This window comes from Rhinopithecus roxellana, chromosome 14, assembly GCF_007565055.1.
Source record: "Rhinopithecus roxellana isolate Shanxi Qingling chromosome 14, ASM756505v1, whole genome shotgun sequence".
NCBI classification, from domain to species: domain Eukaryota; kingdom Metazoa; phylum Chordata; class Mammalia; order Primates; family Cercopithecidae; genus Rhinopithecus; species Rhinopithecus roxellana.
In genome coordinates this window covers 102,385,368-102,397,977 of record NC_044562.1, presented here as the reverse complement: position 1 = coordinate 102,397,977, position 12,610 = coordinate 102,385,368, and the positions used below count along the sequence as shown (strand labels likewise).

General features: G+C 38.7%; 1 protein-coding gene across 1 annotated transcript in view; it reads right to left on the bottom strand.

Moving 5' to 3' along the window:
- IFIH1 (interferon induced with helicase C domain 1) overlaps positions 1-11,247 on the bottom strand; it is a 52,149-nt gene extending 40,902 nt beyond the window's left edge. Inside the window, exons 1-2 of the mRNA XM_010361850.2 lie at positions 10,470-11,247; positions 3,340-3,508 (exon numbers count right to left, since the gene is read on the bottom strand). Of these exons, the coding sequence (XP_010360152.1) occupies positions 3,340-3,508; positions 10,470-10,922 (622 nt within the window). The 5' untranslated portion in view covers positions 10,923-11,247. The remainder of the gene's footprint in view (positions 1-3,339; positions 3,509-10,469) is intronic.
- Between the last annotated feature and the right edge of the window lie 1,363 nt (positions 11,248-12,610).

Here is a 12,610-nt window from a genome sequence, read left to right as displayed (position 1 = left end):
CTGTATGTAATGGGTATTTTATTAAGGGCTTATGTGGGTTAAAAAGAAAATCAAGAGTTTTTGCCTTTATGAAGCTGCAATCTGTCAGAGAAGGCTGATGCCATAAGGAAAAATTTCTAACGTATCATTTTTTATTATCTCATCTTAAAGAACACAGGGAAAATGTGCCCCACTTTGTATGGAAAATTTCCTAAAGAAAACTGTTGTGACTTTGGACAAGAAGAAAACTTGGCAATGTTTGCAGTTAGATATTAAGTATGTTAGGGACTATTATAATAGTTAATTTATTTTGAACTCACCATATAAATACTTTACATATATTAAGTTATTTAATTCTCAAAATAAACCTACGTGGTAAGTAATATTATTGTCTGCATTTTACTGAGGTGATAAGTAATATTATTATCTCCATTTTATTGAGGAGTAAACTGAGGCACAGAGAAGTCAAGAACCTGGCCAAAGGTCACACATTCAAGGAAGGAGCCAGGATTTGATAAGCATCAGGATCTGATATGTATCAGGACCTAGAGTCTAAGCTCCTACATTAGTGTGTTTGTGCTGCCATAACAACAGGACCCAGAGTCTGAGCTCCTACATTAGTCTGTTTGTGCTGCCATAACAAAACACCATCAACTGAGTGGTTTAAACAACAGACACTTCTTTTCTCACAGTTCTGGGCACTGGAAGTCCAAGATCAAAGTGACAGCAGGGTCAATGTCTGATGAGGGCTCTCTCCTTGATTTGCAGATGGACACGTTCTCCCTGCGTCCTCACATGGGTAAGAGAGAGAGAGAAAGAGATGGATGTTTCTCTTTCTCCCTCTTCTTAAAAGGCCACAATTCTATCAGATTAAGGTCCTGTTCTTATATTCTTATGACTCATTTAATCTTTTTTTTTTTTTTTTTTTTTTTGAGACAGAGTCTTGCTCTGACACCCAAGCCAGAGTGCAGTGGCACAGTCTTGGCTCACTGCAACCTCCCTATCCTGGGTTCAAGCGATTCTTCTGCCTCAGCCTCCCGAGCAGCTGGGATTACAGCTGCATGCCACCGCGCCTGGCTAATTTTTATATTTTTAGTAGAGATGCGGTTTTGCCAGGTTGGCCAGGCTGGTCTCAAACTCCTGACCTCAGGTGATCCGCCCACCTCAGCCTCCCAAAGTGTTGGGATTACAGGTGTGAGCCACCATGCCTGGTCTGGCTCATTTAATCTTAATTATCTCCTACTATCACTATCTCCAGATAGAGTCATATTAGGCTCCAACATATGAATACCGGGAGGACAAAATTCCATCCATAGCATTTTACCATTGGCTTCCCAAAATTCATATCTTTACTACATGCAAAATACATTCATCTCTTCTCATCAGCCCAAGTGCCTTAACTCACTGCAGCATGAACTCTAAGTTTAAAGCCAAAGTCTCACCTAAACATTGTTTAAATCAGACATGGATGAGACTGGAGGTGTGATTCATGGTGAGGCAAATTCATCACTAGCTGTGAACCTGTGAAACCAGATGAGCTACATGTTTCTTTTCCATAATACAATGGTGGGACAGGCATAGGATGGACATCCTATTCCAAAAAGGAGATATAGGAAAGAAAGAAAGGGTGATGGGTCCCAAGCAAATCCAAAACTTATTAAGGTAAATTCCATCGTATCTTAAGACTTATAAGGCTTGAGAAAAGCTCTGTTTGGTTTGATGCACTGCCTTCCGGGTCCATGGAATGGCAGGTTCACTTCTAGGGCTCTGCAAGACAGCCTGCTGTCTCTTAAGGGCTCCATCCACACAGCTTTCTGTGAGGGTAGCTCTGCTTCTAAGACACTGGGCAGGGTCATCCTGCCCACTAGGCAGGGCTCACTAAAACCAGAGAGACAGGCTTGCCCTTTGAAACCAAAAAGGAAACTGCCTTGGCCCCTGGGCCTGTGGTGGAAGTAGCAACCCTACCCAGAAGTCAGAAGTAGTGACTTCTGAATCACTTTTGGGGGCATTCTTTCCTTTCCTTGAAGAACAGTACACATTCACAGCCAAATAGCTCTATGGTCTGGTTCTGTAGAATCCAGAAAGTCCAGTATCCTTTTCTCATTCTGTCCTGCCTTCTCTGTCTCCTTCGGTTCAAACTGGAAGTGTATTTGCTGGTATAATGTATATCTATTCCTACCTTCTGCTGAAATGACTGATTAAGTCCATGAGTGGCACCCATGATCTTGTTATCAATTGGTTGTTCAGCCACACCCTTGGTGTTCTCTTTATAACACGGTTTCTCATTTTTTGCAATATGAATAGGCTGAGGATTTTCCAGATATTTAAATTTTGGTTCCTTTTTGCATAACAGCTCCTTCAATTAACTTCTCTTATTTTGCATTTTACTATAAGCAGTCAGGAGAAAACAAGATGCTCCTTAAACATTTTACTAAGAAATTTTCTCAGCCAAATATCCAAATCCATCACTTGTGAGATCAAGTTTTATGCCATTTTATAAAAGGATCACCTTTCTTCCAGTTTCCAATGACATTTTTCTCATCTCTTTCTGTGACCTCACCAGAATCACCCTTAACACCCATATTTCTACCATTCACCAAAAACTCTTACAGTCTCTATCAATTACCCAGTTCCAAAGCCACTTCCACATGTTTAGGTATTTGTTACAGCAGCACCCCACTTTTTATACCAAAGTTTTCATTAGTTTGGGTCACCAGAACAAAACTGCAATGATTATAATTAATGAATAGTTAACTTTCAATTTGTCTTTCATATGATATTTTTGGAAAACCAGGATGCATACTATGAAAAGAAAATAAGATAGCAGTTTAAGTGAGGTTTACAAATAATGTATGAGAAGGAGTTATAAAATGTTACGTTATTACTATTGTTGAATGCTTTTTAAAATCTCACATTAGGTAATGTTGAGATATATTGACAAAACAATCCTTTTATCAAATGCTTAATACATTGCTTAAAAATGTATAAAATGTTCAGAAGAATATGCAGATTTTTTATAACCACTAAAATACTTTCTTCCAAGGTATTTGTGTATATTCAATGTTAAATAATCTTGATAAAAATTTCTGGTAGTCATATCGTTTCTAAAATAAGGTAGTAGAAAGGGTGTTGGTTGAACTAAAAATGGTCTTTGATCAGTTGATTTTTTCCCAGGCATCAATTTCCTCATTTGTAAAGGTGATAAAATAGATCACCTTTACAATGATGAGATATCACATACGTTCCACTCTTAAATTTTTGATTCTAAAAATCTTGGTGTTTAGCATTGTGTCTGTCTGCTTTATTGAACTCTCAATCACTAGGCGGAATAAAAATCTTCCTGAGTAAAATTACAAATACCTGCATTGCTTTCTGAGCAATCAGTGCCTGTTAACTCTTGGACAAGTTCATTGTTTCCTGTTTGACGAAGAACATCCAGAAATGCAGAGAACCAGTTTTCCTTCTGCACAATCCTTTTTAGTAGTTCTCTTACACCTGATTCATTTCCGTTGTTTTCTGCAGCAGCAATCTGTTGTAAGAGAAAATTAGAATTAAGTAAGATCAAACATCTTCTGAATAACCTTAAACAGGAAATACCATTTAGAAAAACTGAGCAATTAAGCATAAGTATAAATAAAGGCTTACATTGAAACATTGAAGAAAATAGCAATGTTACCTGTAGCAATTCTGAAGTCGGCAGGGAAAAAAAAAATCTCTGGACCAAGTGTCCTTTTGAATATGAACCATTTTTTTAACGCTATTGAATTATTCAAACCTGACACCTAGAAAATAAATTTTACCTCAGCCATTCTCGAATAAAGGGTAGAAGAGAAAGTATCTTTAGTTTGTAGCTATGTTATGTCTGTTTTCACCAATTTCTTTCTGTATATCTAGGACTGGCTATATTTTTTCAATCTATGGAGTCTGTAAATGGGAAATCAAACATTTCTTATCTAATTCTTCTTTCTTCATGATTATCATTATGAAATAAGTAATTACTACTGCAGATTTATATTCTTTCCTATTTAATATTTGCACAGTTGATTATTACTATAATCAATTTTTCTCAAATTTGTGTTTATTTAATGTTGTGGGAAATTTGTTTTTATATCTTTTTTTGGAAATATGGGGCAGAATTATTTTTATATCCATTCATTAGAGCCTTTAGCCTTCATTTATTTTCTCTTTTAGGTTAATCTAGTAAATTCCTTTTAAATTTGGATCATTTGTGTAATCATTGTCACAGCTCATCTCCTTAGGTCATAATACAGCAATAAGGATTTGAAGGAAAGATGAACTCAAGCCATGTTTAGACATGAAAGAAGTTAGGCAGGACATCATTAGCTTTCTGTGGCATTTGACAATTTACTTCATCTCCCTTGACTTCGGTTACAATATGTGGAAAACAAGGCAGCTGAAAAGAAATTTTGGAGTTTCTATATCTTAGCTGCACATTAGAAACAACCGTAGAGCTTTAAAAAATACTGATGCCTAGGAAACACCCCTAAAAGATACTGATTTATTTTATCTATGTTAGGAACTCAGATATTAAAGAAAAATTAAAGCATCTCATGTGATTCTATCAACCTCCCAGATAAGAAATATTGCCTTTGATATTATCAAAGGCCCTTCTCAACATTTGCCAATCTTCCACATGTATAATTCAGATTGTTTAGTTCTTTCCTACAAATTTATGTATTTTCTAGTTCTATAAATATATTCCATAACCTTTTATGTCAGAAATTTGGTAATGTTTTTGGAACAATGTCTGGCACTAGTTCAGGGTTAGAATTATTACGGATGACTGGGAAGAGTCATCGTTACAAATATCTCACCTGCACAAGCACATGCAGCTTGGTCTCTACCCAAGGGATATTTCCGTCTTAACATCTAGTAGTTAAGAATGGCGTGAACCCGGGAGGCAGAGCTTGCAGTGAGTTGAGATCCGGCCACTGCACTCCAGCCTGGGCTACAGAGCGAGACTCCGTCTCAAAAAAAAAAAAAAAAAAAAAAAAAAAAAAAAAAAAAAAAAAAAAAAAAAAAAAAGAATGCTGTTCTAGGGGACTTGTATTAACCCAGCAGCCCAGAAGTAGGTACCAATATTAACTCATTTACAGATCAGAAATCCGAGGCACAGAGATGTTTAGTTATCTCTCTGAGGTCACAAAGCCAGTAAGTGGCAGAATTAGAATTCGATCCCAGGGAATTGAATTTAGAGGCTGAATCCTGCCTTCTTGAACTATAATTATAGCTTATAATTTTCTCCAATTTTAAGTTCATTTTCTGGCAAGAAGTGGTTAAAAATAACTATTTGAACTCAGTAAATTTCAAGTGAATTCAGTCCATGTCATCACAACATTTTCTAAGCAGATTTTTGCTCATTTTTTACCATTTTTTTTTCTAACTCTCTTAGTCTCCTAGTGGAAATTCTTTGGCTTCCCTGGTGTTGTAACATCTTTATTATCATCTGCTAATTTAACAAGTAATTGCTATAGATGTAAATAAGACTAGTTTCAATGCCTCCTTTTAACTCAGCCATTCTCATATTTTATTACCCCATCCTTTAATCAGCTTTAGATATATTTGAAAGAAGCAATCAGGAAGGATTGCCTTAAAAAGAACCAGGGAGGCACTATAACAAATACTGTTATTAAAAAATCCCTAAGCATGTTCTATCCACAAAAGTTTCTTCAACTACTCATCTATGAAGTCAACTTTTACTGTGGAATCATATTTGTCAAGCTTTCTTTGCCTTTATTGAGTCCAAGCATGTAAGGATCATGATGTCATTATTTCCTAAACATATTCTTACAATTTGAATGTGGAACTACATATATCTGTGCAATTTTAGCAGCCTCATCAAGATGCTGAATTTTTAAGAAATCTTCTCAGTTTTGGTGCTGGAAAGTACATCAACTCCCTTTGAAGCAATTATATAATTTTAAAAATTTAATCTGTTCTCCTAAAACATTGTAAAGATATTAGATCCCAATATGTAAACACAATTACAGAAATTCGTGGAAGGCAAATATTTAGATTTGAGACTGCAACAAGTCATAAAACGATTGTCACCCATGCCCCCACTCCACTCGAAGTTTTCTCTATGAAGTTAAAAATGGATGGATGTTTTCATGACTATGTAGTCTATTAATACATTGTTAACTAATTTATGAAATATAAAACAAAATTAATTTGGGGATAATACAACTCAATGCTTTCATATTCTAAATTATTTGATATGTTTTTTCTTTCCAACAGAAATCAGTGAAGAAACCCATGACATTTCCATAAAGCACTGGCTTGCCAACACAATTGTACAGTTTAATGCAAATGTTTTCTTCCCTTTATAATAATCTTAGATAGCTATTTAAATATAACAGTGATTTTTTTAACCCAGCAGAGTTCAACTCTCAGATAAAAGTAAATCAAGAAGCAAAACCTGTATGTTAAAAATAAAGAATTTTAAAGAACTAGTTTCCCACAAAAAGTTAATGTCTTAACCCAATGAATATTTATTGTCACATTGACATAGCTAATTTCTCATTCATACTTTTTAAATTTCAAATGAAATTCTTATCCTTCCTAATTTGCCAGACAATACAATATTCTTGGAGAGATTGACTTGGGTACTCAACTTGATGTTGGGAGAACTGGACTGTTTTTAACTGGACTAGTCATGGCATCTTTGGTTCTCCTGTGTAAAAGAAAGGTGTGTGGAATCTCCAGGACTACAGATGCTTTGTGTTCTGAACTGGCCAGGGATGAAACATGCACCTCTCTTCAGCTGTTCAGCTTGATTATTAAGACACTATGGAAATGTTTATATGATCACTTCCGTTCCCAGAGTTCATGACTGCCTAAGTTGATGGGTGTGCCAAGTTGTAACAATGCCAAGTTGTAACTTAGCATCCTAAAAGAGGAGCAAGGCAGTACAAGGATCGCTTTATCATAATGATTGATAAAATGGCATATATTTATTGCTGAATCTCTAGTATTTAGAATAGTCCCTTGTATACAGTAGACTGACTTCCTTCCTTCCTTCCTTTCTTCCTTTCCTTCCTTCTGTCCTTCCTTCCTTCCTTCCTTCCTTCCTTCCTTCCTTCCTTCCTTCCCTCCCTCCCTCCCTCCCTCCCTCCCTCCCTCCCTCCCTCCCTCCCTCCTTCCTTCCTTCCTTCCTTCCTTCCTTCCTTCCTTCCTTCCTTCCTTCCTTCCTTCCTTCTTTCTTTCTTTCTGACAGAGTCTTGCTCTGTTGCCCAGGCTGGAGTGCAGTGGTGCGATCTTGGCTCACTGCAAGCTCTGCCTCCCGGGTTCACACCATTCTCCCGAGTAGCTGGGACTACAGGCGCCCACCACCAAGCCCGGCTACTTTTTTTGTATTTTTAGTAGAGACGGAGTTTTACTGTGTTAGCCAGGATGGTCTGGATCTCCTGACTTCGTGGTCCGCCCTCCTCGGCCTCCCAAAGTGCTGGGATTACCGGTGTGAGCGACCATGCCCGGCCTACAGTAGACGTTCTTTCATCAACACTGATGAACACTACAACACAACTTCAAGAAAGGACAAAATAGTCTCTGTGTTTTTCTCCTATCTTTTCACCACTAGCATGGCATCTGGCACAAAGATGCCACTCAATAAATTCAAACTGAATGAATGAATGAATGAATAAGTTTTTGGGTACTTGCTGGACACAAACCTATGTCTAAAGTCATTTTCAGAAGGCCTGCTGGAATAAGGGGCAGGGGCTAGGAAATGGGGTGGGAATCCTAAATCAAAATAATAGATCAAGTAGAAAATGTCTATGGTAAAACAGAAAAAGAATGAAAATACCAGACCATTTTATGGAAGTCTTGATTACTTATTTTAAACCATCAAGAAAGCAAATTTGGAAATCTTATTTTCATCATTCATCCATTCTCTAATGCCTGGCAACACAATTCAATACATCATGTGTTTTCAACACTTATTCCAGACACTTTCAGAAATAAATTCAGTCTATCAATCAAGTAATCAATGCTTATTAAACACCAACCCTATACCTAATCCTGGTTAGGTTCTGGTAATTTCTTTTTCAAATCAGTATAATCTACAGACTTTAGGAAGTATATCTCAATTGCAACATGGGGAATTTACCTAAATCTCTCAAACTTAAATTTACAAGGAAATGTAATCAGATGAATAGTGATAAAAGTCAACACCATTATCATATCAAATAGCTCTGATTTATAAGCTTTTTCATAAACACTATTTCTGATTTGATGTTGACTAAAATACTGTGAGAAATTTTATGATGTCCATTTTCATGGGTAAATGTAGCATGAGGGAACCTAAATAATTTGGCCCAAAGTAACACATATAGTAAGAAGCCAAGATAGACCTCAGATCCATGTGTTCCCCTTCTACAGTCTTATCACACTTTGCTACTGTAAGGTAAACATTCATCAATGACCACCACCTCAATATAGATTATTCTTCCAAACATAATGCTTCCTTCTCATTGTCCACCATAGCTTATTTTTGGAACTGATAATACATGTAAAATGATGCACACAAAAATTATTCCAGACTCTCACAGAGATACTATTGCTTCCTAGAGAGCCTCAAATGTATAGCTGCTTAGTCTTTCGGGGCCTCCTTTGAAATGTGAATCAGAGGGAGAATTTGGGTTGCATTGGCCTTAACTGCTACTAGTACACGAAAGTCCCTTTACTCTATATCTTCTTTGTGTCAAATCCCTTGCATTACTGCTAGCTGCCTCCAAGCTTGCCAGAATCAAGAACTTGGATAAAATCTAGCTGGCGGAAATTCAATCCAGGCAAGACAAAAGTGATGCTGATAGGCAGAAGTATTTAGAGTAAATAGGGAGAAGTGCTGTTTCGCTGGCAATCGGGACATCATACCCACCAAACATAAACAGCTTTGTGGTGTTACTGGACTCTGTTGCTTCTGGACTTCTAACAGCTACTGTGGCTGGAAATGCCATCTTCCATCTCCAGCTGGCTTGAAGGCTGCATACTTTCTTCCAAATTAAGATTCTGCCACAGTGATGTACACATTTGTCATATCCAGCTGGACTACTATAATGCGTTCTAGCTTGTTCTCAATATACAAAACGACATAAACATTACAGACAACAGTGCAAAGTAATTTACTTGTTGGGAAAACTGGCCATCAAAATTAGATGCATGTTTGGGTCTTTGGACAGGCCCTGTGTCTGTCAAGTCTACAAAAGATCACTAACTTTATTCACTAAAGACTAAATTACATCATAGGCTATAGCCAATCAATCAAATGCCCAGAAGTGTGTAATGAATATACAAACAATGGATGAACCAAAAAGAGAGGAAAAAAATGTGAAAATCATACAGTGGTGTAGACAAAGCCTTTGACTTTTAGTCATGGCTTTATTCATCTACATGTCTTCCAAAACAAGACTTTTGACTTACGAGCCTGAGTAAGTCAGATTCAAACAGGTCAGCATTTATACACGTCACAGTATATCTTCACTTATCAAAAAATAATTCATATTACATTCAATGTAAAGTCATCAGTAAAATTCGCCCTGTCAAAATGCCACCTTAAGAAAAATCCAGTTTCTTCACTAATATGAAGAACTGAAATTAGCAACACATTCTTTCAATGAATTGTTTCTAAATTTTGATTCTCAGAAAATGTAGAAACTTTGATTAAAGAAAGAGAAAAGGGTGTGTGTGTGTGTGTGAGAGAGAGAGAGAGAGTGATTGCAATTTACCCATTTGGGCTAAGAATAAATGGCACAATGTGTAATGTGGGGCAAAGATTGGAAAACTTTTTCTCTAAAATGCCAGGTAATACATATTTTCAGCTTTAAGGGCACACAGTCTCCATCCAATTGCCTTTGGAGTAGAAAGGCAGCCACAAACAATACGTAAACAAACGAGCATGACTGTGTTCCAATAAAACTTTATGAACACTGAAAATTAAAAATTGAAAAATCTAAAGACCTTCCTTAGCCTGTGGGCCTGAAAAAAACAGTAGCAGGCTGGATTTAGCCTGTGGGCCATAGTTTGCTGACCCCTGCTCCATGGAACTACATTAAATAAGAAAAACATTCAACACTTTGGGCAAATTATTTAACCTGCCTCAGGTTTCTCATCTGTAAAATGGAGTTAATAACATTAGGAGCCTCAGTGGGTTACTCTGAACATGAACTGTAGTAATACATTTTGAAAATGATACCAAGTGCATATAGTAAATGTTCAATACATGTTACCTGTTAGTATACGTTACGATTCTAAAGTTAACTCCTTTTTAGTTCAGTGAAAAGATTAGAAAAGTAGTTCTTTTGTGTTTAAATTTTCGAAATTGTCTTAAAGTGCCTAGATGTTGTCTTCTCAAAGGAAGAAACTAGATTTGCCCAAAGATGTCAAGCACATTTGGAAAGGGGCAAACGCACAAGGAAACCTGCTTTGCAAAATCTGCCTAAAAGGCTAGCTCCATCTGAACAGGCACCTACCCGGTTTCTGTCTTCAATTGTCAACAGTTCCTCCTCCATGCACTTATCCAAGACGTCTCTAACTAGAAGCTTGTCCACCAGAGTGGGCTGAAGGAGGTTCAGCAGTTGGAGACATTCATCATGAGTGTTCTCAAACGATGGAGAGGGCAAGTCAGTGAGCTCAGGGTTCATGTAGCGGGCGGCCAGAGGGCTGCCCGCTCTTCGGAGGGCCTCCACGAATTCCCGAGTCCAACCAAGGTGCCAGACTCCCTTCTCCAAGGTGCTCAGGAGCAGTTCAACTGCCTGCATGTTCCCGGAGGTGGCGACCGTCCTCTGAATCTGCTCCTTCACCTCTGCAGGCAGAAAGGTCAGGTAGTCCAGCACAGGCTCCACCTGGATGTACATTTTCACCCTGGTCCTGAAGCACGAGATGAGATAGCGGAAATTCTCATCTGTGGAATACCCATTCGACATCTTTCTTTCTCAGAGAAGGGAGAGGGTTCTCCCAAGCAGATGGTGCTGTTCTTTGCGGGACAGGTGAGATGTGCGTGCCGCTGTCCGCTGCCCACTTGGAGGAGCAGGGTCTACCTCTCTGTGCCTGACAACGACAAGGTTGCCCGCAGAGCCCTCCGGCCGGCGCGCGGGGCTGCGGTCGCGGCACTTTGGTCTCTGCAGTGTGCACCCCGGGTCCCGGACCGGGACGATCCGGCTGCACAGACGGGTAGGAGCTTCGAGTCCAGCTTTCTGTCAGGCAGTTCTTATAGTTTCCCAGACTTTGGTTTCTGTTTCGATTCTCTTCTCGGGACTTTGCAAACGTAATCGGCCTAGAGGGGAGGGAGTTTCCTTAGGGAGGCGCCACCTTTTGGTCGGGGCGGGTGAAGACGGGAGGCTTTTGGTCAAGGACACCGCGGGAAACAGAAAAGGAAAGCGAATTCTCTCTGGCACCAAGACCAAAGCTCTAGCAAAGCTCCTCCTGCGGGTATTTTGTTTTCCCAGCGGGGTTCTGCCTTAACAATCAGGTCCTTTGTAGGCCAAAATGTGCAGTGCACAAAAGCCTGTGATTTGGGACTTTCCAGTGGGAAGTGAACAGAAACTGCCGCAGACCCGGCCATGAACAGGGGGTTACCCTCGGCTGGTGAATGCAGCAAGGCAGGCCTGGCTGAGGTTGGTGAGACTGCGAGGGACAGGTGAGAGATGAAGCTCAGAAGACATCTTTGCAGAGATGCGGAGAAGCCAGGAGGAAGTCACCTCTGTGCCCTCCCTAAAATAAACCTGACCTCCCATGGGTTCCCAAACACTAACTTGTTTCCCTGGGAATTTGCAGGTGGGTACGAAAAAGTCAGTAACAATAAACAGTTAACTTTACTGCCTCATATTTAGTAAATTTGAGGTATTTATGCAGCTTTGACCTGGTATACCTTGCTGGTATTTATGCAGCTTTGACCAGAACCTGGTAACAGATGTGGATGGACTTGAACCACCAACTCAGCTTATACGGAAGTCAAGACTGAAGGCTTCCTAGATTCCAGCTTGTAAGTTCCTTATATTCTTTAATATACAACTTTCCTGTAATAAAACAAAACAAAAAAATCCCCCAACAACTTATTTTTGATATAGCTGCCATTCTTTTCTTGGATTCAATACAGCAAGTTTTGGCTGGAGCAGCTAGGAACTTAATTAGCAACTAATGTACCAACTTGTAGTAAACATCAACATTTGTCTATGTCATGAGAGAAAAAAAACATATTCACACTGAAAAATGGCAGCTTCATTTTGGTACAGAAGCCACATGAATGTGAGTCCTTAAGGTTACTACTCATTTAGGAGGCATTCTGTAGCCACGTGTGACTGTGGGTGGTAGGCACATACACACCATAACTAGAACCTCATGGTCCAGAATTATATAAAGGATGGAGAGATCATTTAGGTTATCAAAGAGACATATTTAGGAAAAATAATCTGTTAGCACAGTACATTCAATAAAGTCTGTGTAGGCCAGGAAAACCTGATAGTGTTTTGAACTGGATAATAGAAGTACAGAGTCTTGGTGAGTGTTTACTAGGGGCATACAAAATATCCAAATGAGCACTTTATGATAAGGTGTCTTATTTTATTCTCTAATTATCTTATGTAGCAAGACTTTTTCTACCCCTGAAGGATTG